This window comes from Caretta caretta, chromosome 1, assembly GCF_965140235.1.
Source record: "Caretta caretta isolate rCarCar2 chromosome 1, rCarCar1.hap1, whole genome shotgun sequence".
In the NCBI taxonomy this organism is placed as follows: Eukaryota; Metazoa; Chordata; order Testudines; family Cheloniidae; genus Caretta; species Caretta caretta.
This window is the reverse complement of record NC_134206.1, coordinates 48,081,929-48,109,900: the sequence shown is the minus strand read 5'-3', so window position 1 is coordinate 48,109,900 and position 27,972 is coordinate 48,081,929. Positions and strand designations below refer to the sequence as shown.

At 45.6% G+C, this 27,972-nt stretch overlaps 1 protein-coding gene and 1 long non-coding RNA gene across 2 annotated transcripts; one reads left to right on the top strand and one right to left on the bottom strand.

Annotated features, from left to right (window-relative positions):
- Window positions 1-1,810: 1,810 nt before the first annotated feature.
- MEDAG (mesenteric estrogen dependent adipogenesis) lies at window positions 1,811-27,972 on the bottom strand. The gene is made up of 5 exons (XM_048846884.2): window positions 27,443-27,972; window positions 14,977-15,089; window positions 10,944-11,062; window positions 7,260-7,543; window positions 1,811-4,393 (listed from the first exon to the last, which is right to left on the bottom strand). The coding sequence occupies exons 1-5, from the start codon at window positions 27,694-27,696 to the stop codon at window positions 4,375-4,377; spliced, it is 789 nt and encodes a 262-aa protein (XP_048702841.1). The 5' UTR covers window positions 27,697-27,972; the 3' UTR covers window positions 1,811-4,374.
- On the top strand, window positions 21,982-25,208 carry LOC142071896 (uncharacterized). Its single transcript, XR_012668109.1, has 3 exons — window positions 21,982-22,071; window positions 22,645-22,748; window positions 24,528-25,208. It is a non-coding gene; the product is annotated as an uncharacterized LOC142071896 (long non-coding RNA).

Sequence of the window (27,972 nt, the reverse complement as noted above, 5' to 3'; positions counted from 1 at the left end):
TGGGAACTATAATGACAAAATACAGAAGTGAAAATTTTACAACTATAAAGACATAAGGGTTTCCCAGCTGTGTCTATTAATAAGTGAGTTCTTACCAAACAGAAAACTATCAAACTAAATTTCCTTTTACATCTTTTAGGCCAGAGGTGGGCAAACTACAGCCCGCGGGCCACATCTGGCCTGTGGGACTGTCCTGCCCGGCCCCTGAGCTCCTGGTCCGGGGGGCTGTCTGTCCCCGCTCCCCTGCAGCCATGCCACTGCATGATGCAATGCTCTGCGTGGCGGGGCTGCACAGCCCGGCCTGACCCGGTGCTCCGTGGTGCGCAGTATGGCTGCCTGTCCTGGTGCAGCCGCGCTGCCCACCACTGGTGCTCCAGGCAGCGTGGTAAGGGGGCAGGGAGCAGGATTGGATAGAGGGCAGGGGAGTTTGGGGAGTGGTCAGTGGCATGGATAGGGGTTGGGGCGGTCAGAGGGTGGGGGTTGAATGGGGGCAGGGAGCCTGGGAGGCAGTCAGGAAGGAGAGAAGGGGTTGAATGGGGTGGTGGGGGGCAGCTGGGGGCGAGGGGTCCAGTGTTGGTCAGGGAGAAGGGGTGGTTGGATGGGGCAGGGGTCCCAGGGGGCAGTCAGGGGCAGGGGGTCCGGGCATGGTCAGGGGACTGAGAGTGAGGGGGGGGGTGCATGAGTCCCCAGGGGACCATCAGGGAACAGCGGGGATTGGATGGGGCAGGAGTCGATAAGTTTATGGAGGAGATGGTATGATGGGATAACATCGTTTTGGTAATTAAATATTCATAGTTAATAGGTCCAATGGCCTGTGATGGGATATTAGATGGGGTGGGATCTGAGTTACCCAGGAAAGAATTTTCTGTAGTATCTGGCTGATGAATCTTGCCCATATGCTTAGGGTTTAGCTGATCGCCATATTTGGGGTCAGGAAGGAATTTTCCTCCAGGGCAGATTGGAAGAGGCCCTGGAGGTTTTTCGCCTTCCTCTGTAGCATGGGGCACGGGTCACTTTCTGGAGGATTCTCTGCTCCTTGAAATCTTTAAACCACGATTTGAGGACTTCAGTAGCACAGATATAGGTGTGAGGTTTTTTGCAGGAGTGGTGGGTGAAATTCTGTGGCCTGCGTTGTGCAAGTCAGACTAGATGATCATAATGGTCCCTTCTGACCTAAATATCTATGAGTCCCTGGGGGGCCACCAGGGGGTGAGAAGTGGGGGGTAGGATAAGGGGTAGGGGTAGGGGCAAGGGCAGGGGCCGGGCCATGCCTGGCTGTTTGGAGAGACACAGCCTCCCCTAACCGACCCTCCATACAATTCAGAAACCCGATGCGGCCCTCAGGCCAAAAGGTTTGCCCGCCCCTGTTCTAGGCTCTTCCCTTTTTCTGGAGGCGATAGATCGGATCACCTTCCTAACAGCCCCAGATTGCCTTATTTCAATATGACTAGTTTGGAATGTAAAGATGTGACCGTTCACTTCCCAGCTTATGGCTGCTCCCACTGCTTAGCCAAAGGCCTTAGCTTAAGAACAGGGCCTCAGATGGTCACAGTGAGAAAAGGCCCTACAAACAGGCAAACTGTGATTCTTTCTTTCATAACTAGTTAAGTGGTAAAAATACACCTAAATTCTTAAAGTATAGGCCTTTGCAAACAGACCTGAATATCTATATCCTAACAGCTTGTATTGGGTGAATTGAAAAATATTTTGTTTTTTTACAGTGCAAGTTATTGTAATCAAAAATATAGAGTGAGCACTGTATGCGTGTTGTAATTCAAAATCTTTGAAAATGTAGAAAACGTCAAAAATATTGAACAATAGAATACCATTTATTTAAACAGTGCGATTAATTTTTTTAATCACTTGAAAGCCCTAATTTTGGCACATGCCTACAAAGGTAGAATCATACATTAAAAACAAATCTTTAGAACTGGAAATAACATTTTAAACAGAAGTACAAAAAATGTACAAAATATTTGTGTCATATACAATAGTAGAAAATGTCTAAAATTAGTTTAAAAGATATTTAAAATTTGTTGACTAGTCCCTTTATATGAGAAGTCCAGCAACATTTAATGCTGTATTCTAACAATGTGAGTATTATTCCACTCCACATATTTTTCTGAACAAGCAAAATGAAGGTATTTGAGCAAGTATATACAGTAATAGACAGCTTCAAACAGAATAAAAAGACTACTGTACAGTATGCATGAGCTTAATAAAATTACACGAAGGCCAGCAGTAAAATACAGAACTTCATGACAATGTTGATTATAAAGGATATGGTATATTAGGTTTATTACTAAAGTCAGTTTTATTCAGACACCATACATATAGAAAAAAATTAGTCACCAGGGCCAGCTGTCACCATGTCAAATTGCATAATTGAAAACACTTATTAAAATTCAGAATCCCATTTTTCATATTGTTATTCAGTCTAAACTTTGCAAGATGTAAGATTGCTATTAATACAGTTTCCAAGGCCTGCTTTACAGGTATCCTGGAAAGAAAGAATTTTGTGGCAGAGAGACAAGTTCTCAGCTATCATAAGTCTTTCTTTGATTCATAACGTAATTACCAGGGTGCTCCCAGTGTCTATGGCAATGTGGATTCTCACCAATATCTGGAAGTGTCTACAAAATACACTGAAATTTAGTCTTCCACCAAGTCATCAAGAATGTCAGTCATTTTAATCTCAGGAGCCATGTGTACTGTATGCAGCTGTTTCTTAAGAAGTTCTTCCATGATCAATCATTCAACGGGGGAGATGATGTATGGCTCAACCATTGTTAACAGTGGCTGATTTTAAAAAGCTTTTAAAGTCATGACCCATCTGACACTTTAAATATTACCAGTAAAATGCACAAGATAAATGAAGACATCAAACTAACAAATTACAGATAATAAAAAAAATAAATCTCAAACTATGAGAGCTAAAGTGAATGTACAGCCTTGTTTTGTGTTAAAGCCTCCTTTGGAAAGAGATTTATTACTACTGATGGGTTTTATACTGAAATTTTTTTACCTGTAAAAGAACAGCAATAAGTGGAAAACATTTTAAGTAACAAAACACACTGTGATTTAAGTAACAATATTCAAGTTTAGGATTTTTACTAACTGGTTTACTGTAACAGAAGATAGTGTACTTGCTTCAAGGCATAACTTGTAGTGTCAGATTTCAGTCATCTCCAAGTGAGATAGCAGCATACCCAGACCACTTTAAAAAAAGTACAAGTATAGCAACATTGGACTCATTTAGCACTTCCCACGGGAGGCTCTGAAAGGGTTTTACAAACATCAGTGAAGCTTCAACACTCCTGAGAGAGAGATTAAATGTTATTCCCATTTTACATATTTTTGGAAATAGAAGCACAGAGAGCTTAAGCAGCATGTGGCTGAGGTGGGAACAGAATTTTGATCTTCTGATTCCCTGTCCTCTGCATTAACCACAAGATTCTATTCCCCCATCCTCAAATTTCTAGATCAACAGTTGGACCTCAGGTTCCCAGGACTCGGAAAACAATCTTTGATACTATACCCAGCTTCTAGATTCACAACAACCTTGTCAGTCCTCAAGTCTTGACCAGCCTCAGAAACATGTTTAAAAATACACTTAAACATAGATCAAAACAGATTGCAGCAAAACTAGTTTGTAACCCTGCTAGGCTTACTTGTGTGGACAGGGATCAAAGAACAGTTTTAAACATTTTTTAATGAAGACTGTTTGGCTTAACATAGTTGGCCAGAATTGTAAGAAAGTTCAGAAGTTGCAGCAAAAAGGTGTTTAAACATGATTCCACAGCCAGCGATAACAGGGCCGAACTTGGATCTTTACTGGAACACTGTGATAAGTTTCCTAACCAACAATTTGAGACCTATTCTCACATTGCCAAGTCTTCAGGAGAACCATGCTAATCACCTCGTCATCCGCGTTTAGGCAAAGCAAGCAAAGTAGCAATCACAGAAGAGTTCTGTACTCAGTGTGTGTTGCAGTAGTAAGCAAACAGACTTGGTGTTATGGAAAGAGGAAAGGAGGAGCCACACAATACCCACTGACAACTCTGCTTCCCATGGAGATGCCCTTTTCAAAAGAAAGAGGATCATGCTGGGGGATGGAAGAGTAAAGAACAGAGCAGAATCCCCTCCTGGTATCCTAGAAGACACAAACAACGAAGAGTTCCCTCACTCCTCCCTTCTCAAACTTCTCGCTCCTGCAATGCATTGATGTGCATTTGCATTCTCAGTTGAAAGTCTTATGATTTTTATACCAATTTCATGAATAGTTTTGGTCTTCCTTCTGATTCTTGAACTCGTGGGGTTCAACATATTCTCACAGGAGGATTTGTTAAAGATGGTTGTGGTGTCAGACTGCAGTTAAAAGCATCTACCGAATCTGAAAAATAGTAAGAAGAGCATGGTTTACAACAAGCCTACTAAGAAATAAACAAACCAGTAAGGCTCACCACCAAAGCATGAGCAAGAAGTGATTTAGTTACAAGTTTGAAGAGTAAAGAAGCTGAGTGCTCTAGAGCACCAAAAAGGAGATTAAGGGAGATTTTCAGAAGCACACAGGGCAGCTAGACACCCAACTCCCACTGAAAGTTAAGAGGAGGGGAAAAATTTTCCCTTCTTGGGATAAAAAGCCTTTGCTGGACAATTAGTAGTATTTCACATATTTAAAGCCTCATCTCCTCTATAAAGAAAGGTTGCTTACCAGTAATTGCAAAAAGAAAAGGAGTACTTGTGGCACCTTAGAGACTAACCAATTTATTTGAGCATGAGCTTTCGTGAGCTACAGCTCACTTATGCTCAAATAAATTGGTTAGTCTCTAAGGTGCCACAAGTACTCCTTTTCTTTTTGCGAATACAGACTAACACGGCTGTTCCTCTGAAACCTGTCATTACCAGTAATTGTTCTTCAAGAGTAGCCTCTGGTATTCACAGCTTGTGGGATTTGACACCACTGAATTGCTGAGCTGCAGAACTGCCTTGAAAAGCCATGTCTGTTGGGGATTCCACAAGTGTTCCTGTGAGATGGTGACGCAGTCACCCTACTCTCTATACAAGAGCATGCAGCTTTTCAAGGTAGTTCAGTGCCAGAGGTGCCAGATCCCACAAGTGGGAATATCCAGAGGTCCTCAAAAAAAAAAAAAAAAACCACACAAGTTTGACAATGGTTGTTAAGCTCTGTTGAATCTCAGCCCACATTCTAATAGATCAGGCTGAACTGCGTGGCTATATCTGGGCCATGTTCTAGCCAGATTCAAAAACTGTGGAGGGAATTAGGCTAAATTCTCTAGATAGAATAATTTTAGCCTGATTAGAACATAGTTCAGCACAATATTCACAGACCAAGCTCCAAAATATATTCGAAAAGACAAGTCAATAGGCTAAAGAATTTAATTATAACTGTCAAAACTGTTTCTCTGTCATAGATGGGGCCTTTGACTTAGTACAGTTTAGGGGTATGGTTAAGTTCCCATGTATGCCACAAAATGGAATATGTTTTAACTGTGCTGTGGGGATAATGCAGAGGAGACTTTAGGCCCTGTTCACTTTTCAGCTGTAACCAAGCTCAGGACACATTTACAACAAGGTTAGAAGGTTTAGCATAGTTGGGATGTAGCCAAGGCTAAAGCACTGGACAATCCAGAAAGATGGGGGTTTAGTTTTATTTGTGCATTATGAGCAGGAGCATTAGTTTGTCACTGTGTTAGTTACAAATTGGCAAAAAAGTGGAGCTGTTTCTTGCTTCTCTCCCATCTCCTTTTCCTTATCCTCCTGTTGGTTTTTGATACAGTGGTTATAGTTCTAATGTGTCAAGAGTTAAAGAGCTTCTTTTTAAAGAAAAGTGGGGGAGGCTGAGAAGAGTATAAAGAAAGGGAAGAGAAGAGGAGGGAAAGATGAAATTGGGAAAAGTAGTATGGAACAGATGAGAGGAAAAGGAGGTACAAGACAAAAAAGAAAAAAGGTGGAGATAAAGGAAGCAAGAGGAGAGGAGATGGGGACAGCCAGTCCCTCAAAATAACCTAAAGCAGAAACTCCCATCCATTTCTATTTTTCTTTTAAAAAACCACAAAGTATTCTTAAATATCATGTTTTAAAAATCTTAATCATAATAAACCTACAAAAAACACAGGAAAGCACTATTAAAGCTCATAGACAGCTCCAGTTTCTGTAATTAACCAAAACAAAGTTTTATTTCAGCTGTCTACAGCTGACATTGTGGGTTGCAGGTATGTGTGCACAAGTCATGCCATCCTGTAAAAAAGCAGGACATTTTGAAAGGATTGCAGAGGAGACACAAAGAACCTGCCAATAGCATGGACAATTACCTACTGTATGCACTCAACTTGGGTGAACATTTTTACAAATTTAGTCTTATAACAATGAAATATTTTTTTACAAACTAGTTGACAATTGGTTATGGGGCATTTGATTATTGGATTTAGAGAATTATTTATGCAACACCAAAAAATGTGCAAATTCCTTTGCAGCCCAAATAAATCATGCCATGATTTCCCTCCTCTCTGCCAAAGAACTTGCACTCTAATTATGGCTGTGAATTTGTGTGGGGGGGTGGAGGGTGAGAAAACCTGGATTTGTGCTGGAAATGGCCCACCTGTTGATCACTTTAGATAAGCTATTACCAGCAGGACAGTGGGGTGGGAGGAGGTATTGTTTCATATTCTCTGTGTGTATATAAAGTCTGCTGCAGTTTCCACGGTATACATCTGATGAAGTGAGCTGTAGCTCACGAAAGCTCATGCTCAAATAAATTGGTTAGTCTCTAAGGTGCCACAAGTACTCCTTTTCTTTTTGCGAATACAGACTAACACGGCTGTTCCTCTAAAGGCTGTGATACAAGTGATTTTAATGATACGTGCATGGGTTAGAGCAGGAAAAGTGTTAAGAGTAAATATTACCTGAGCTTGGTTTTTCAAAGCCCTGTGTTGTATATAACAAAATCATTCTCTGTGTCACAAAGATATGCTAAATGATGTTGGTTTTACATTGCTCACTGCACAGCTTCACCTTTAACTGAAGGTACACACTAATTATTGAAATGATGTAGGAGACATTTGAAATTGCTGGTTTAAAAAATGGAATTGCAGACATCCAGAATTTGTTTCAGGGGACATTTCTGAATTTTGTATAATCCGGATTTTAGATAATCAGAGTTCAAATAATTGGGGTTGAGTTACAGTATATTAAAAAGCAGTAACAGTAGGATTTTGTCTTGTATGATATCAACCTACCTCAAGGGAACACTGAATTTTCTGTCTGAAAAACTGTTCAAACGGACATAAGGTTCACTCATTTTTTCTAGAAACATAGTGATTATTTCCTTCTTTTCCGGACTGGTATTGGACAAATTCAAAACTTTCCCAGTCACTGCAACTGTGTTTTTGCTGATCCCAAACCAATAGAAGAAATCAAACAGGGCATCAGATTTGAACTCATAGGAAAAGCTCAAGTCTTCTCCGGTAACTAAATGGCTTCCTGGAGGGAAAAAACTCTTGACAACTTCTTGGAAATCAAACTGGAGGGAAAAAAAAAAATTAAATGTTTAAAACCACGTAAGGCATGATCTCTGCCTCAAAGAGCTTACAACTTATACTTTAGATGTGACATCCTATTTAAAAAAAACCCAAAACTTACCCATAGAATTTGAATCTGCAGTTGCAGATATGGAGACCCTGCAGCATTCTAATCCCCTATACCACACAGCTGTCTATCACTAGCGTCACTGCTTTGACATTTGACTCACTTTCCCCTTGCTTTCCTTGTGATTGGGGCGAGAGGGGGACACAGCGACGGTGCAGAAAGAGTGTTAAAGCAGTGACCCTAGCGATACTAGCAGGTGCAGTGATGCTTTCAAATAAACTTAATATAATGGGCAAGGGAGTTGCACGAAGAGATATTTGAATACTGAACTCCTATGATTATAGTTCCTTTTTGCCCCTAGAGATGGCCTATATCTGTATTGTCAGAATTTCCTCATCCTTAAAACGTTAACCTGACAAACTTCACTTGTCCTAGATTTTTTGCGCCACGAAGACAAGAGTGAAGGGTGAAAACTACATTAGCCTGACAAGCGTCTAATCTTACAGCAGCAAAAAAATTCAAGTTAAAGCTCAAATTCCATGCTCATGACTATACCATGGTCTTCTCAGTAAAAAATGTGCTGAAACCACATATTTTAGCAGACTTCTGCAGAACATGAAGACTGCCTACTACCAACCAGATCTCTTTTGACCGCACTCCCGTCCCTGTTTTTCATTAGTTGTCCCCCGTAATTAGTTGGCTCTCCAGGCCCTGTGGATCTCCCCCTTAGGCTGGGGGGGGCTCCTTTCGTAGTGGACGAGCTCCGCCCGCCCACTTCCTGGATCCCAATAGGACCAACCAGATCTTACCCGTTTATAAATATGTACTTCATGGTGCAGATGGCCATGGGAGAGATTTTCAGATCTGCACTTCAGAAACACAGGATCAACTAGCTAATTGCTAATAAAATAGCTAATCCTATTTTGGGGGATAGACTATTTCCTAGTGCCTCATTCTGGCTTCACAGCACAAAATATACTTCTTAGAAGTTCTCTTCCCTGAAAGGATATTAATTGTCTTCCTAGCAAGGGACAGCATTATCAAAAGTATATTTGAATGCAAACCTAATTATCAGAGCCTACATTTTCTGAATTGCATATACAGATGTGTGCATGAAAAACGTGCACATGCAATTACAGTGATTGTACAGGCAACTGCAAAAATGACATGCACAAATGGCTATTAGACATCTAAATAGTCATTTGTACACATAATTTATTCATGCACGCAGAGCACATATTTCTGAAATTCTAGGAATAATGTCTAAGGCCAGGTCTACATTAGAAACTTTTACCAGTATAGCAACGCTGGTTGGGTATGGGATTTTTTTGTGACATTTCTATACTGGCAAAAGCCCTAGTGTAGATACAATTATACCAGCACAAAAGTGTTTTGCCAGTATAGGTTATTTAGTTTGCCAAGCCAGTCTAAGTTGCACTGGCAAAAGCATTTTTTTGCCAGTATAAACTGCATCTTTCATAGAGGAGTTTGCCGTTGTAACTATAGCAACAAATCTTTTTTTAATGTAAACCTAGCCTAAGTATCAGATATGCATGACCCAGCATCACACATTTTGCATACACAATTTGCTTTGTGAAGTGCTGCTCACACATGATGGTATAAAACACTTAGTTGAACACTATGCCAATGTTTTCATCCCAGAGGAAGTTTTAAAAAGATATATACTTTTCAGTTCATTCATCATTAGATATGCTTTTTTCCTTTTGAAAATTCAGAATGTTGGTCTGAACAAAATGAATACTGATTTCCTTTACAGAACGTTAAGCAATACTGGAGTAACATTCAACAAGTCTCAGAAGAAAATGCTACAGTCAGGTTTCAATGTAATTCATTTATTGCTTTATGACCTCTAAGTCCTCTTGAGACTGTTGCAATCCACATAACACCCCCTATAATAATTTTGCATCTCTGATTTTTCTTACAGATATGAAGAAACATGTAACCTGATATATAGTTAGCTAGGCCCAGATCCTCAAAAGAATTTAGGCACTTAACTCCCTTTATTAGCAATTAGCTAATTGATCATGTGTTTCTGAAGTGCAGATCTGAAAATCTCTCCCAGGGCCATCTGCAAAGTGAAGTACATTTAAATAAAAGCCATTAGGCATGTACATACCTTCGGATCTGGGCTTTAGTGACTACACATCTGGAGGTGAAAGACATAAATAATTCCAACTAAGTTGAATTCCAAAGTTGACATGTAATTTACACAAATTGTATTCCTTTGAGTCATCTTTTTCTGTTACACTGTAATGGACTAGTGCTACTTTATGTTTCCACCCACTTTTAGTCAGACCGTATTCCTTTTTTGGGATGGAGGGGGCCTGGTGGGGATGGAAATGCCTAACACAACCAGCTTCATCTGCAGATCTGGTAATCCACGCTTTGCAAAAGATCATGATGTAGCTGAAATATAGTACTAAATGGAGTAGGCTACCTATGATTCTATGATTCTAAATGCTCACATATTGTTTGCAGTGTTGTTGTAGCCATGTTGGTCCCAGGATATCAGAGGCAAGATGGGTGAGGTGATATCTTTTATTGGACCACCTTCTGTTGATGAAAGAGGCAAGCTTCTGAGCTACACAGAGCTGTTCCTCTGTGTTTGGAAAAGGTACTCAAGAGAGTCGCAGCTAAATACAAGGTGGAACAGATTGTTTAGCATAATTCGTTAACACAAGTTATAAGAGCCCATTCAAGGTAAAATGGCCAGTTAGCATCTCTGCAGTCATAGCACAAAAAAGGGGAGGTTAGTGGATTACAGACTATCACAATCAGTGGTAATAAGATACTGGATTTGTGGTTTATTACAACAAGCTGTAACCCACTAACCACCCCTTTCTTGTCCTATGACTGCGGAGGTGATAACTGGCCACATCATCTTGAATGGTCTCTTACAATGCACATTATGTACAACATTAAAATAGACTGGTATAATGTTGTTATGGTTCACAGTATTTTATAGATTAGCTTCATTTGCAGGAATGAATTTGGTTACCCTTTTGGGTACTCTCACAAGAACAACAATATTTTATGTCCTCTGCTCAATAGGATCCATTGAATGCTTTTAACTTCATCAGATTAAAAATAAATGAGGGCAAAATTTGACACTTACTTGCTAGGAATGTAAAACAAAACAAAAAAACCACTCCAAAACACAGAACTTTGAGTTTGGCAACTAAAAAACATCTGTTTATTTGCAAGTTTCCTCCAGAAACCATTTTGGTTTGTGCCTCACACAAGCCAAAAGGAAAGTTAATGTTCAGCACAAACAGCTTTGAGTATCTTATTAACAGCACATATCCAGGACTCACCCGCAGTTTGTAACTTTCTCCGAACACTGAGGATATTATTGTGTTCATTCCATGCTCTATCTGTCTTCTTATCTTAGGATGTCGTGTGTTCACGATAAATGCGTACGTTTTTTCTGAAACTGATACAGTTAAAATGTCACTAATTCCTACATCTGACATCAGCAATATTCATTAACATGCACTGAAGTCTTTAGACCAGTGGCTCTCAACCTTTCCAGACTATTGTACCCCTTTCAAGGGTCCGACTTGTCTGCATACCCCAAGTTTCACCTCACTTAAAAGCTACTGGCTTACAAAAATCAGACCTAAAATAGTGAAGTGCCACAGCCACGCTATTACTGAAAAATTGCTGACTTTCTAATCTTTACCATATAATTATAAATTAGAATATGAATATTGTACTTACCTTTCAGTGTATAGTATATAGAGCAGTATAAACAAGTCATTGTATGAAATTTTAGTTTGTACTGACTTCGCTAGTACTTATTATGTAGCCTGTTGTAAAACTAGGCAAATATTTAAATGAGTTGATGTAGCCCCTGGAAGACCTCTACATACCCCCAGGAGTATCCCTGGTTGAGAACCACTGATTTAGACCATTCTCTACCCATATCCCAAATATTACTGGCTGAATTTTCTTCTAATAAAGTTCAGGCAGGCCTTGTGCAAGAATCCCCACATAGGTCTGTTAATGCACATAAAACAACTGGATAAATGGTGTGATCACATCTCCCTGTAGTAGCAAGCCCCAGCAACTGGTAAAGTCTGAACAGCTATTTGGAGCAGATACTGGAGAACTCCTTTAGCTCCATGTTAGAAGCCTGTGGTTTTGGTGTCAAAGGTAACAGATTTGATCCTCTCCGATGACCCTGATATATGTATGTCTGCACCGCTCTTTAGGGAGCCATGCTGCCATTGGATCCACACCTATATAATAACTACTCCTGAGGGAATTCCATGCCAAAAAATTAAAAATTCTGAAAATTTTATTGGTCAGTAAATAAAAGTGAAGGCTCCAACATGGCAGTGGGGAGCACAGGTCACTGGCTGCACAGAGGTGGGAAATCACCCTGCCTCCACCCCACACACAGACTAGGAGGTGAGGTTGTACCCAACCCTGCCCCAGAAGCACCCCAGGGCCCTGCCCCTCTATGCCAAGTGCACCAGGTGTGGGCAGGCAGGGTCAGCCCAGCAGGATCCAAGTGTGCTGGGGATCCAGGTGTGGTGTGAGAGGCAATCTGGGTGTGGGCAGCTCAGTGGGGGAGTCCAGCTTCGGCGGGGTGGTGGGGGGCAGATCTGAATGCACAGGGACTCATGGGGAGCTTCTGGGTGCAAGAGGTGAGGCTTCTTGGGGCAGGCGGGGTGGGGGGATGTCTGGATGCATGCGGGAGCAGCTCCCCATACAGTGACCCCTACCCCTACAGCAGAAGATTGAAGGTGCAGGAAACGGTGGGGAGAGGGATGAGGAGCTTCCTGTAGATGGGGGGAGATTTCTGGGGGTGGGTCTGACCCAGCCCCAACTGCTCTGTGCAGAGAAAGAGGAAGACCCCCTTCCGCCGCCTCCAACCCAGCCAGGACTAGCAGTTGAGCCCAGCGCTGATAGGAGCCACCAGCTGGGGCATCCCCATAGGCATAGTTTGATGGCTATCTTGGGGGATGGGGGTGATGCAAGATCCTTTGACTCACTGGCTCCCTTCCCCCTACCTCGAGTGGTACCTAGGCTGCCAGTGCAGGGGATGGACCTGCTTAACAGGGAGCCCCAGCGGCTGCCACCGAGGGGATGACACATGCCAGGCTCCGGCTTCCCCTGCGCCCCCCACCCCCATTCCTCTATCCACTTCTCTTCCTCATCCCATGCCCCTTCCTCCCCCACTTCCCTCTATGCGTATGCACAACGTGCCCCACTGTCGAAGTCAGTCTGTGGGCACCCATTAAGGATATGTGACAGTCTGAAGTTGACCGCAGCTGCATTGTAGGTCATTAGAAAAATCTCATTTAAAGAGATTGGCCACACAGTTGCCCTGTCCTGTTCGAAACCGGTTCAGAGATGACCACAGGTGCCTTGGCCGATCAAAACCTGGTGGACAAGTGGTTGGGTCAGTGACGAGAGAGTGATTAATGACTGCTGTCACCGATCACACGTTGTGCCAAGCAGATTCCACAGTCTTGTCCTGCGGTGGCATAAATCACCATAAAGGACATCTAGAAGACAGGCCAGGAGGCGGGTGGTTGAAGAAGTCAAATTACAAAGGCAGGTTGCTATTCTCACAGATCTTGGCCAGCAGCATGATAGAGACCTTCTCGCAGCGAATACGGGGCGGTGCTAAATTACCAAGTATTGGTAGCTGTGGCAACGGATTAGCCCATAAAGTCCTGGCAACAATATGCTTTGTTAAGCTGTAGGTCGATCAGCCTCATGTGAGACGAGTGATACCAGACAGGAGCACAGTACTCTGCTATTGAATAGCAGAGGGCAAGGGCTGATGTTTTAAGCATCCAGGTGCTCACACCCCAGGTTGAGCTAGCCAATTTTCAGAACAACCTGCTCAGAGCACAGACTTTGGCTGCCATCTTCCTCAAATGGTTGCGGTATGTTAGTGACCTATCCAATGTCACACAAAGGTAAACCGGGTTTGGCTCATGCTGAAGGTGTTGGCCACTGAGGAACACATTTAACTCGTGGCTTGTGCTTGAATTGTGCAGATGAAATACACTAGAAATGGCCTTGGAAAAGCTCGGCTGCAGGCACCGTCGACTACAATAGTCTGGCATGAGCTTCATATCATCATTCAAAGCCGTGTCAATTCCTGAGCTTGGGAGCAGCCGCAGATGTCATTGGCAGAGATAAACTTGCACGAGAGTGTAGCTGGCAGGTTGTTGATGTACACGTTGAACAGCATCGGTGAAAGAACTGAGCCTTGAGGAAGGCTGTTGATCTGACACTTCCAAGAAGTACAGCAGCTGCCCTCTACCTCATCCCCTCCCCCTTCCTCTCCCCATTGTCACCTGCCCCATCCCTTCTCTTCACCTGGCCCTCTCCCACCCCCTTACCCCATTTCCCCCACCAGAGGCACTCACCCTTGTACCTAAAACAGGACAATGGTCACACAGGGCACATACGTAGGAGGGGAAGATGACTGGCACTAGGACCCAGGGGGTTGTATCCAGCTGCAATCAGCGAGCCAGAGTGCCCACCCTCCCTCACCAGGGAGGAGAGAAACTGCCCTGTCCCATGTCCTCCGCTTCCTGCCCGGGCCCAGATTGTGGGGAGAAGCGCTGAACGAGCCGGAAGTGTGCCAGGGGATATGGAGGATGGGGGTGGGGGGGAAAAGAGGCGCAGCATGGGAATTATGGAGCCCCCGACACCCGCTCCTGGCAGGCTGAGCAGAGCAAGCCCTGGGCAGTTCGGCACTTTCAGAATTTGGGTGGGGGACAGTGGCATGTGACCCCCCCCCATGTCCTGCCTCTGTCTGGGGGGCAATGCCCCCTCTGCCTTCCAAACTACGCCCATGGATGTCCCCAAATCCTCCCCCAACACGGTGATTTACCTCTCCACTAGCTACCGTGGGAGCCTAAAACAATGCGCACAGGCTTCTGGGAAAGGTGCATGACCACTCTTGCAGCTTCCCTTTACTTCCCTGTTGGAAAGTAATTTTTGTTGTGGGGAAGCAAAGAAATCTGTGGGGTGGCATGAATTCTGTGCACGCATAGTGGCGCACAATTCTAACCCACTACCATAGGGGGTAAAAGTATTAAAACCCAAACTGTCAAAATTAAATACTGCTGCATATTTTGTGGATTTTCTGGGAAACAATGCCTTGTAAAAAGGGTGTAAAACATTTTAGCCCAACTGAAAATTATAAGCAATTGAAAATGGTATTAGAATGGAAGCTGTCACTGTATCCCAAAAGAACAACACAATGGGCCAGATCCTATGCCAATCTACACCAACTGGAGGATCTGTCTCACCCTTTATTTTTAATCAAGCGAGTCTAAACACGAATAATGAAAAGGAACTATATAACATACATACCTTTTGAGGAATAATAATAGTTTGTTCTGACATTTGTGAAGAATACTAGTGGTCTGCTTAGTATAGTTTCTCGGAAGTCTTTATAATCCTGATGGCTGGTGAGTTCTACATCCCTGTTAAAAATCAATTACAACATTAGCAGCTACTCTCTTTGTAGAGTACATTCTTATTAAGCATAATTTTATTTTAAAAAAAAATCCAATTTGATTTCTACTATTCAAGTTTCCTTTCACATAAAACCATGGAGAAATGCAGGGGCTTGAACAAGATTCAGTTAGTTCATTGAGGATGTAGACCAACATTTTCAAACTCTAGTGGCTAAAGCTAGGCATCTAAGGGTATGTCTACACTACAAAATTAGGTCAAATTTATAGAAGTCAATTTTTTAGAAAGCAATTTTATACAGCCGATTGTGTGTGTCCCCACACTAATGCACTCAGCGCATTAAGTTGGCGGAATGCGTCCACAGTACCAAGGCTAGCATCGACTTTTGGAGCGTTGCACTGTAGGTAGCTATCCCACAGTTCCCACAGTCTCCACCGCCCATTGGAATTCTGGGTTAAGCTCCCAATGCCTGATGGGGCAAAAACATTGTCACAGGTGGTTTTGGGTACATGTTGTCAGTCGCCCCTCCCTCTGTGAAAGCAACGGCAGACAATTGTTTCACGCCTTTTTTCCATGTGAGCGCCATACTGCTTTCAGCAGACGGTACAGTGGGACTGCTAACCATCATCGTCATCCACTGCTTCCGCTGCCACTCGGCTCTCCTGATGCTATGAATCCACCTCGCAGGTCCTCTATATGACCGTCATCATCCACCACTTCCGTTGGCACTCTGCTCTCCTAGTGGTCTTGCAGGGCCGCTTCTACTGCAACTCTGCTTGGCTGCTCTTGTCTCGCCATCCCACAGCAAGTGTGCAGCCCGCTCAGCTGTTGTGTCCTGGCAGCAGACAGTGCAGTAGGACTGCACAACTGGTCATCCAACCACTGCTTTCCCTGCAACTCTGCTCTCCTGCAGACGCCATACCATGGCAAGCATGGAGCCCGCTCAGATCACCGCGGAAGTTATGAGCATTGTAAACCCCTTGCGCATTATCATGCAGTATATGCAGAATCAGAACCTGCAAAAGCAGGCAAGAAGGCAACGGCAGCATGGTGACGAGAGCGATGAAGACAGACACAGACTTCTCTCAAAGCACAGGCCCCGGCAATTTGGCCATCCTGGAACCCAGGAAACAAGCACAGACTGGTGGAAGCGCACAGTGTTGTGGGTCTGGGATGATTCCCAATGGCTGTGAAACTTTAGCATGCGTAAGGGCACTTTCATGGAACTTTGTGACTTGCTTTCCCCTGCCCTGAAGCGCATGAATACCAAGATGAGAGCAGCCCTCACAGTTCACAAGTGAGTGGCAATAGCCCTCTGGAAGCTTGCAACGCCAGACAGCTACCGGGTCAGTCAGGAATCAGTTTGGAGTGGGCAAATCTACTGTGTGGGCTGCTCTGATGCAAGTAGCCAACGCAATCAAAGATCTGCTGATATCAAGGGTAGTGACCCTAGGAAATGTGCAGGTCATAGTGGATGGCTTTGCTGCAATGGGATTCCCTAACTGTGGTGGGGCCATAGATGGAACCCATATCCCTATCTTAGGACCGGTTCACCAAGGCTGTCAGTACATAAACCGAAAGGGGTAGTTTGCAATGGTGTTGAAAGCACTGGTGGATCACAAGGGACGTTTCACCAACATCAATGTGGGATGGCCAGGAAAGGTACATGACACTCACATCTTCAGGAACTCTGGTCTGTACAAACAGCTGCAGCAAGGGACTTACTTTCCAGACCAGAAAATAACTGTTGGGGATGTTGAAATGCCTATAGTTATCCTTGGGGACCCAGCCTACCCCTTAATGCCATGGCTCATGAAGCCATACACAGGCACCCTGGACAGTCATCAGGAGCTGTTCAACTATAGGCTGAGCAAGTGCAGAATGGTGGCAGAATGTGCATTTAGAGTTTAAAAGCGCACTGGCGCAGTTTACTGACTTGGTTAGACCTCAGTGAAACCAATATTCCCATTGTTATTACTGCTTGCTGTGTGCCTCAATATCTGAGAGAGTAAGGGGGAGACGTTTATGGCGGGGTGGGAAGTTGAGGCAAATCTCCTGGCCACTGATTATGCGCAGCCAGACACCAGGGTTGTTTGAAGAGCACAGCAGGGCGCGCTGCGCATCAGAGAAGCTTTAAAAACCAGTTTCATGGCTGACCAGCCTACAGTGTGAAAGTTCTGTTTGTTTCTCCTCGATGAAAACCCGCCCCCTTGGTTCACTCTACTTCCCTGTAAGCCAACCGTCCTCCTCTCCCCCCTTCGATCATCGCTTGCAGAGGCAATAAAGTCATTGTTGTTTCAAATTCATGCATTCTTTATTAATTCATCACACAAATAGGGGGATAACTGCCAAGGTAGCCCAGGAGGGGTTGGGGAGGAGGGAAGCACGGGGTGGGGTGGGGTGGTGGATGAGGGGAGGAGGGAAGGACAAGGCCACACTGCACTTCAAAACTTATTGAATGCCAACCTTCTGTTGCTTGGGCAGTCCTCTGGGGTGGAGTGGTTGGGTGCCCGGAGGGCCCCCGCCGCGTTCTTGGGCATCTAGGTGAGGATGCTATGGAACTTGGGGAGGTGGGTGCCACAGTGGTGGTTGCAGGGGTGGTCTGTGCCTTTCCTGCACTTCAACCATACACTGGTGCATATCAGTTTGATCCTCCAGTAGCCTCAGCATTGCATCCTGCCTCCTTTTATCATGCTGCCGCCACCTTTCCTCTTGATCCCGCCACCTCTGGTTGCTCCAGCCATCTATCCTCTTGCGCGTCCCTCCTGTCCTCGCATTCATTTTGTGCTTTCCTGGACTCTGCCATTGTCTGCCTCCACGCATTCTGCTGGGCTCTTTCAGTTTGGGTGGACTGCATGAGCTCAGAGAACATTTCATCGCTAGTGTGTTTTTTTCACCTTCTTATCTCGCTAGCCTCTGGGACGGAGATGCTAGTCACCGCACTGAAACATTTGCAGATGCAGGAGGAAAAAAGGGAGATTAAAATTGAAAAAAGACCCACTGGCCATTTAAAAGGAGGGGCTGATGTTTTTGAGTTAACGTGCAGCACAAACCCAACTAAACCCCTCCTACACCCAATTCTCTGGGATGATTGCTTCACTCCTCCCCCCACCACGTGGCTAACAGCGGGGATGATTTCTTTTCAGCCACAGGCAGGAACGGCCAACTCTGATGTCCCCTTAATAAAATTCCCCTAGTTCAACCAGGTAACCATGAATGATATCACTTTCCTGAGGATAACACAGAGAGATAAAGAATGGATGTTGCTTGAATGCCAGCAAACACCGGGACCACGCGCTGCCATGCTTTCTTATGCAATGATTCCCAACTACGTGCAACTGGCCTACCGTGGTAAAGTGTCCTACCATGGAGGATGCAATAAGGCTGCCCTCCCCAGAATCCTTTTGCAAAGGCTTTGGGAGTACCTCCAGGACAGCTTCATTGAGATGTCCCTGGAGGATTTCCGCCCCATCCCCAGACACGTTAAGAGACTTTTCCAGTAGCTGTACTGGCCATGAATGCATCCAAAGTCTTCAGGGCAAATCAATCATTAAACACGCTTGCTTTTAAACTATGTATTATATTTACAAAGGTGCACTCACCAGAGGTGCCTTCTCTGCCTTCAAGATCCAGGAGCCTGGGTTGGAGGGTTGGGAGAGTATTGGCTCCGGGGTGATAAACAGTTCCTGGCTGTTGGAGAGAATGGTTTCTCCGCTTGCCTGGTGTGCGCTATCTTCCTCGTTCCCAAAATCCTCATCCCTGTTGCATGAGACTCTCTTGCAGGAGTCTACATACAGGTGTGGGGTAGTTGTAGGGGCACCCCCTGGAATCGCATGCAGCTCATCATAGAAGCGACATGTCTGGGGCTCTGACTCCAAGTGAGCATTTGCCTCTTGGATTTTTTGGTAGGCTTGCCTGAGCTCCTTAAGTTCCATGTGGCACTGCTGCGGGTCCCTGTGATAGCCTTTGTCCTTCATGCCCTTCGAGATTTTTTCAAATATTTTGGCATTTCGTCTTTTGCAATGGAGTTTTCTGATAGCACGGATTCGTCTCCCCATACAGCGATCAGATCCAGTACTTCCCATTCGGTCCCTCATGGAGCTCTTTTGCGATTCTGGGACTCCATGGTCATCTCTGCTGATGAACTCTGCGTGGTCATGCCACGGTGGCCAAACAGGAAATGAAACTCAAAAGTTTGCGGGGCTTTTCCTGTGTACCTGGCCAGTGCATCCGAGTTGAGTGTGCTGTCCAGAGCGGTCACAATGGAGCACTGTGGGATTGCTCCCGGAGGCTAATACCGTTGAATTGCGTCCACACTAATCCAAATTCAAACCAGCAATGTCGATTTCAGCGCTAATCCCCTAGTCAGGGAGGAGTACAGAAATCGATTTTAAGAGCCCATTGAGTCGACAAAAATGGCTTCGTTGTGTGGACGGGTGCAGGGTTAAACCAATCTAAAGCTGCTAAATTTGACCTAAACTTGTAGTGTAGACCAGGGCTAAGTAAAACATCTGCTGAGAACTGCTGCAATTTTAATTTAGATGCACACCTATAGGCATCACTGTTTGAAAATGCTGCCAATACTGTAGATTTGCTTGAAAAACTCATGGTATTAGCTGTTTTCCTTAATGTCTCTGCTTCTGGAATTATGAAATTATGAATGATTCTCAACTTTCATTAAAATAAGTAAGTTTCTAGCCTTCATAGTTAGAGAAAGATTGGAAAACAACCCCAAAGACTCAATAACCAGAGGGTAAATAATAAAACCCCTCACATTTGGCTTTAAAATCATGTGATTAAAAAAAAAAAAAACCCAAACAACTAATCTCATGCTTTTGGGGAGATTGACTCATGGGTTGTCTTTTTTGTTTTTCAAATAATTAAGTTGGGCCTTATCAAAGGCGCTGGAACTAAGGGCACTGCTGCATCCCCTGGCTTGAAGTCGTTTCCATCATATACAGGGCTCACAGTTTGGTTCAATGGGTCTCAGTACCCCCACTAGACAAACTGTTCCAGCATCTATGGGTCTTATCTATACTTAACAGCCACACTGGGACAGCAAAAGCACCTTTTTTATAGGTGGTATAAGATTATTCCTGTTCAGTGAACAAAAAGCTGTAACAGCAAAAGTACTCTTTGACCAGTGTAACTGCATCTACACTAGGATTTTTGCCAGCATAGCTATGTCATACAATAAGTTACCTCTCCCAACCAAAATAATTATGCCAGCAAAACTTTGAAGTGTAAACCTGGTCTTGCTAGTTTTAGGAGATTGTAGTTTTCTTCCCCCGCCCTTTCTTTTTCCTACCAGAACTAAATAAGTCACTTTTTGGAACATGCAGGGATACACTGCAGGATGTGGGACAGATACAGGAAAGCTGGGCTGGGAGGCAACAGAACAGGCTGCACACTCACATGAGTCACAGTTCTGGCTTAGATCCCTCTTGTGGAGAGTTGGGTATTACAGTGGAGTTGGGATAGTTATTTTTCTCTTATGAGTTTGTAATCTATTACCAGTTACTTGCTAGCATGCTCAGCACCATACAAGATACAAATAAAGAGCCTCTACTAGACATTTATACCATTGTGAGTACACACAAAACCATCAACTCCAAATCAAAACTACAAACAGTTCAAGTAACTCACAACACATTAAGGTAAGAAATTTGGGTGCCAAAATTTGGGATCCTAAGTCCAAGTTTAGACAGTGGCCTGATTTTCCACGGGTACTGAGCACTGACAAATCCCACTGAAGTTAGAACACAAGGTGCTCAACACCTTTGAAAATTAAGTCACTAGTACTTAAGCGCCTGAATATGGATTTGAGACTAACTTTAGGCACTCAGCTTTCCCAATTTTGGCCCCAGTTAATTTCCAAAGGCAAGTGCAACCTAAATTTTGAGAAGAGACAAACCAATTTAACAAATCACTGAGCAGGTGCTTCTCCCTCTGTACTTGAAAGAATCATCTAATTTTTGCACTAATTATTTTTAACTAATTTTGGGTTAGTTTCCTCCCCCAGAAAAAGGATCATAGAGGTACCTACATGCAAGGTGCAGAAAATTTGGGAGCAGATTCAAATTGGGAGGCCACCAGGACATAGGAAGGGAGGGAGAAGTGTTAGACTCTAGGAATGAGGAACTCAAAGTACCATTCAAAGTCCGCTGCAATCCATAACTGCCCTGCTTATCTTTGTATGCAGTGTTAGACACTAACATTCATGGACTGCACAGAGACACTGGATTTATTACAACAATCTGTAACCCACTAATCCCTTATTCTTTGTTCTATGACTGCAGAGATGTTAACGGACCCCTCCACCTTGAATGGCCCTTTTAGAATATGAGCTAACTACCTATGCTAAACAATTTGTTCCACCTTGTATTTAGCTGTGACCCTCAGAGTACCTTTCCCAAACCCAAAGAGCTGTGTGTGGCTCAAAAGCCTCTCTCTCTAACCAACTGAAGTTGGTCCAATAAGAGATATTAGCTCCCCCACCTTGTCCCTCTGTATCTTTGAACACTCAAGAACAGGGGTTCTGTTTGTTTTGGTTTCTACTTTGTAGACCTTTAATTATTTTTTTTTTACCTTTATGCTAAGAATTTGCTTTGGACTTGACACACCTAACTGCAATTTTTCTGTTTCCAAACTTTCCAAGTCCTGCTCATTTAGAGGTCCCTCATTTCAGCCTCATTGTAAAGGCAGTTTTGTTTAAGTATTGTGTTCTTTTGGTGAAAAAAGTTTGTTTTGTTTCAATGGGCCTGTAGTGAGGCAGTGTGGCTCCCCTCCGTCCCGGAGAGGGACGAGCCCTTCCGGGTATCAGAGTGGGCGGAGCTAGGGAGCTCCGAGCCCGCCCCTCAGAGGGTCAGGCGGCGCCCCGGAAGTATAAAGGCTCGACCTCTGAACTCACTGGGAAGACAGCTGCCGGGGAGGCTAGATGCCTCCAACCTGCCCCACACCCGCTACCCAGAGGACACCACCGTGACCCAGGTAACACCCGAGCGGGAGTTTGGAAGTAGCCTGGGGGCAGATGACCCTGGTCTGGCTGCAGCACTGCCAGAGTCTATATCAGTGTGTTGCAGCCAGGATCCCCACTGACATAGCAGCAGGTCTTCTGCCACTGCTAGGGTCCCAGGCTGGGACGCAGTGGAGTGGGAGGGCCTGTGTCCCCCTGCCACACAACTCGTGGGTGGCAGTCTCCCCCTCTCTCAGGTTCTTCGGGGGCCTGGGCTTATTGCTACTCGTGCACTGCTACTGCCCAGCCCCTGCTTGAGGGCCTGATCACTTGACTCACTGTTGCCCCGCCCTGACCTAGGGCCCGGGTTTACGGTGCTTATTTCCCTTGGTGGCCCTTGCGGCAACTGAGACGCCCGTGGCCGGATTAAGTCCCCCTAGACATCACCAGTGTGTAGTGAGGTGTTGTGGCTCCCTGCTGCCCTGGAGAGGGACAAGCCCCGGCTAACCTCTTTACAGGGCCATTTGACAGATCTGCTGGCCCCATCCAAAACCACTGCTCTTATTTGTACACTCAAACCCCAATAACTTTCTATTACCATTTTACAGAGATTTCCATAGAACTACATGGCTACCTTCTTCCACTCCTCCCAGTGCCAGAGATCATGGTGCTCTCATTTGGTTTCAATGTGCCCTTTACCCAGGGTTTAGAGGTAGGACCACCTTTCCCCCCTGGGCTGCAGCTCTTTGAATTTTACTCCAGAGGGAATTCTGCATCAAAATATTAAAAATTCTGTGCCAAAAATAATAAAAATTCTGCACCTAGTATTTTAAAATTCTGCAAAATGCTGCATATTTTATTCATCAATAAATAAATGTGAAGGTTCCAGCCAGGGCTGGATTATGACATTTTGAGGCCTTAAGATAGGTCAAGTGTAAAGAGGCCCCATACCGTAAAAAAAAAAAATCATCATCATAGAAAGGACATCGAATATATAAAGATGAAAGCTTTATATCTGCATACATACAAAGGTAAAGTTGTAAAAATAGAATAATCTATCTAAAACAAATGTCTTGCAATATGCCTGTTTGCATTATAAAATAGTTTCAAATTAACATTTTCATCTGATTTCTTAATGAATAGATATGAAAACTTTATACCTATAGCAACACAAAAGCAGTTAAAGTTACACAGACCAGCTTACTTAATGGAAGTCATACAACCTGCAGTATGTCTGTTTGCACATCATAAAAGAATGTTTTAAATTTCAGTGTTAAAATGAATGTGATTTTTGGAGAGCAAAGTCATTGATTATGTCCTCAAATGATAAGCTACCGAGTTTGTCACTTTCAATTGCCTAGAAAATGCTACAAGAAAAGCGGACCTCTCTTCCCGTTTGCTTCTCTTATCCTCAGTCTCCCTCACGATGACTAATCTCAAGTAAACACCTTGGGCACACAGAGTGACAACAAGCTACATGCACAAAAGAGATGGAAAAAATTAACCAGGGGAAAAAAAAAAGACTGGTAATCTCTAGACAGGCAGTGAGAAAACCTAGCTTATATTTAAGCAAATATAATATTATAGGCTTTAATAGCCTATAAATCAGGGGTTCTCAAACTGGGGGGGGGGTCAGAACCCCTCAGGGGGGTCACAAGGTTCTTACATGGGGAGTTGCGAGCTGTCAGCCTCTGCCCCAAACCCGCTTTGCTTCCAGCATTTATAATGGTGTTAAATATACTAAAAAGTGTTTTTAATTTATGGGGGGGGGGGGGGGGAGGGGGAGTCGCACTCAGGCTTGCTATGTGAAAGGGGTCACCAGTAAAAAAGTTTGAGAACCACCGCTATAAATCATACAGTAACTCCTCACTTAACATCCTCCCCGTTAATGTTGTTTCACTATTAGGTCGTGGACCTATTAGAGAACATACTCCTTTAAAGTTCTGCAATGTTCCCTTATAACATTGTTTGGCTCTGCCCATCCGGTGCTCCTGTCGGGGACTGGGTTGGGGCACACCGCCACACCCCAATCCCCAGCAGGAGCCCTGGGCAGGCAGAATGGGGCAAGCCCCCATGCCCCAACACCGATCCCTGGCTGGAATGCTCAGCAGGCAGAGCAGGGCAAGCCCCCACATCCTGACCCCGCTACACGCCTACTTCAACCAAGCTTCACAATCATCATTGGTGAGTACAGTATTAAATTGTTTGTTTGCTGTATATGTATAGAATGTCTTTTGTCTGGCAAAAAATTTTTTCCCTGGAACCTAACCCCCCATTTACATTCATTCTTATGGGGAAATTGGATTTGCTTCACATTGTTTCGCTTAAAGTTGTATTTTTCAAGATAAGTAGGATGTTAAGTGAGGAGTTACTGTATATGTACATAGTTTGAAATAACTTGCTCACCAAGTACACATACTCAGAATATTTTGATATATATCTTCCTTCACTTCACTTCTCTCAAAACCCTCTCTATCTATCCTTTCATCAGCACTCTCGGTATTTATTGTGAAGGTTCTGAAAACGGAAGAAGGGAAGCCAACACAAATGTATCCTCCTCAAGATCCACTTGACCCAAGTCCATAAAACGATCACCTGCAGACTCAATCACGTAAAGCATGGGTAGCGCATGAAGCAGAAAATGGCACGCGCACTAAAATACACAATTGTACATATGTACAGATCGAAAGAAGAAAACACATTAACACCTAAGAAAACGAAGGAAAACAGGAGTGAAGGCACTATATGGCTGTGCATGCTGGACTGTAAACAAAAGATGGGGGGCCTTCCGGCTATTACTAGCCAAGGGGGACGCTAAACAGGACATCACTCCTAGGACAAATCCAATACGAGTATGAGCTTGGCAGGACTGCTTCACGACACTGCCATCTCTGGCCTCACATTTTCCCCAATTTTATCAGCAGTGAGATTATTTATCTAAATAAGTTATGAAGGCACAGTCAGAATTTTACCTGCAGCACCTGGCCAACAAAACGCTGCCCTAGAAGGCTGATAGCAGACTTACACCTAGAAATACTAATTTTACAAGTGCAATTAGCAGGGGGGTTTTTCAGCCCTGGCTGCCCGTCTATCAATAATGAACAATTAGTGAAGGGTAAGGGTATGTGTGTAGCCAGATGTGTATATTTTTGTCATATTTGAACAAATGTATCTATATTTAAAGAGAACCTTTTCCCCATATCGCTTTTATTTAGCCTTTATTTTTGATAAAATTTGAAATGGAGTCAGTTTTTTTCTTAGAGCCCCCTCATGTTGTGAGGCCCTGAGCTGTAACTTAGTTTATGCCTTAAACCGGCCCTGGCTCCAGCATGGCAGCAGGGAGCAAAAGCCACTGGCTGTACAGAGGTGGGAGATCACCCTGCAGCACCCCGGGACACAGACTCGGAGATGAGGCTACACCTGACCCTGACACAGTGCAAGGGTTGGGACTGCCCCAGAAACACCCTGGGGCCCTACCTCTCTATGCCAGGCGCACCAAAATAGTGAGCGAGAGGGACAGAGTCTCGCACGTCCAGCCCTGATCCATGTGCGGAACAAGCAGGCTCAGTCTGGCAGGATCAGAGTGTGGAGGGGCTTAACGTGGGGGGATGCAGGTGTGGGGTGAGAGGGTTCTGTGAGGGATGATCTGGATGTAGACAGCTTGGTGAGGGGCCCAGGTGTATGAGAGATCGGGATGCAGATGGGCTCGTTGAGGGGTTCCATATGCAGGGGAATGGGATTCTGCAGGGGGGTCCAGGTGAAGTTGGTTGGGGCTCAGTGCAGGAGGGGGGGTCTGGATGTGGGGGATGAGGCTTGGTGGGGAGTTTGAGTGCTGGCGGAGTGGGACTTGATGGGGTGGGGGTCTGCGTGCAGCTGGTTGGGGCTCAGTGGGGTGGGGGTCAGGGTGTTCCAGCACTTGTGCCCCAACGAGCCCTTCACCTGGAACTAGGGATGCTGCCACAGCCCCTGGCTTGAAGGGGTTTCCATTATATACAGGGTTTACAGTTTGGTTCAATGGCTCTCAGCACCCCCACTATATAAACTATTCCAGCACCCCTGCATTTGAGTGGGGGGTTGAGTGTGGGGGAGCTCAGTTGGGGATGGTCTGGGTGCAGAGGGCTCTGGATGCGGGGGGGGGGGGGGCTCTGCAGGATGGGGGCTTGGGTGCAGTGGCAGGGTTCAGCATGCATAGGGGTTGGGCAGATGGATGAGCAGCTCCCCATACAGTGATCACTTCTCCATGGGGGCAGGAGGAGATGCAGAGCTTCCTGTAGCTGGGTGAGGTTTCGGGGGGGGTCTAACCCAGCTACTCCTTGCAAGAGAAGAGGAAGTCCTGTTCTTCCCCCACTTCTCCAGGACTAGCAGCTGAGCCCAGCAGATGGTAGGTGCTAGTAGCTGGGACGTCCCTAGCCCCATGCTCATTTACCTCTCCGCCGGCCAGGCCCTGAAGCTATGCACCTGTGCTGCTGGGGAGAGGCATGACTGCTCTTGTACCTTCCCCGTCATTTGTCTGCAAGGGACATGAATTCTGCATGTATGCAGTGGGGCAGAATTCCCACAAGAGCATAACTTACACTCACCTTAGGCCCTTTGTCCCCTGTCCTCCCTGCACCGTGAAGCTGGAGTGCTGGACATGCGCTACATGCCCAGACAGTATGAAGAGAGATTAAAAAGGCTGTGACTGTTTAACTTGGAACAGAGACAACATGATAGAGGTCTATAAAATCTACACTGGTGTGACCAAGGTAAATAAGGAAATGCTATTTATTCCCTCACATACACAAGAACCAGAGGTCACCTGATGAAATTAATCAGCTTTAAAAACAAACAAAGGAAAGGCAGTATTTCTGCACACACCACCACAGTCAACCTGTGGAACTCATTCCTGGGGGATGTTGTGAAGGTCAAAATTATAACTGGATTCACAAAAGAATTAGATAAGTTCAGGAGAGTAGATCCATCAATGGCTATTAGCCAAGATAGTCAGGCACGCAACCCCATGCTCGGGATAGCCCCTAGCCTCTGCCTGCCAGAGCCTGGGACTAGAGACAGGGGAGGGATCACTGGCTGGTGTCCTGCTCGGTTCATTCCCTTTGAAGCACCTGACACTGGCCGCTGTCAGAAGACAGGATACCGGGCTACATGGACCATTGGTTTGCCCCGGTGTGGCCGTTCTTGGAGTCCAGACAGCACCCACATCGGTCCCCTAACGTCCCACCATTGCACAGGGCTGGGGAAGGGCCCCTGGGAGGTGAAGTCTGGGGCAGGGAGCCTCCCTGCTAGGGTCCCCAGCCCGGCGAGGGAAGGGGGGCGGGACCCCAGCAGGCGACGTCGGGGCGCTGCAGAGGGAGGATCCGGGACGGGGCTCCCAGGGGAGAGGCCCCCGGAGCGGGCGGGGCTCGGTACCTCTGGAAGTGGCCGGTGAGGCGGCAGCGGCGCTGCCCGTCGTGGTGCAGGGCGCCGTCGCTGAGCACGGTGAAGCCGCCGGCGGGCCCGCGGCGCGGCGGGCGGAGCACGGCCAGCTGGTCCCCGCGCAGCTGGAAGCAGTCGGGCTGCAGCAGCAGCAGCTGGCGCAGCGGCAGCAGGGCCAGCTCGCAGTCGCAGGTCCGCGGGCCGCGCAGCTCCCCCGCGGAGATGGGGCTCGGGCTGGGCTTGGCCATGGAGAGGACGCGGCAGCAGCCGGGGCTCGATGCGGACGGCGGGGCTGGGGGGCCGGGCTGAGGCTGCGGCTCGCACGGGCGAACCTAGGGCCCAGGGTGCTGCCGCCCCGCGCTGCTCCCGTTGTATATATCCCCCAGCAGGCTCCGCCTCTGGCCGGAAAAACAGCCAGCAACCTGGCGCAAGCCGCCGCCGGCGAGTGCCGCTCTCCCCTGCAGCGCCCCGCCTGGCTCCACTGTCTGCCCTGGCTGCGCCAGCGTGACCGACAGCCCCGCGGG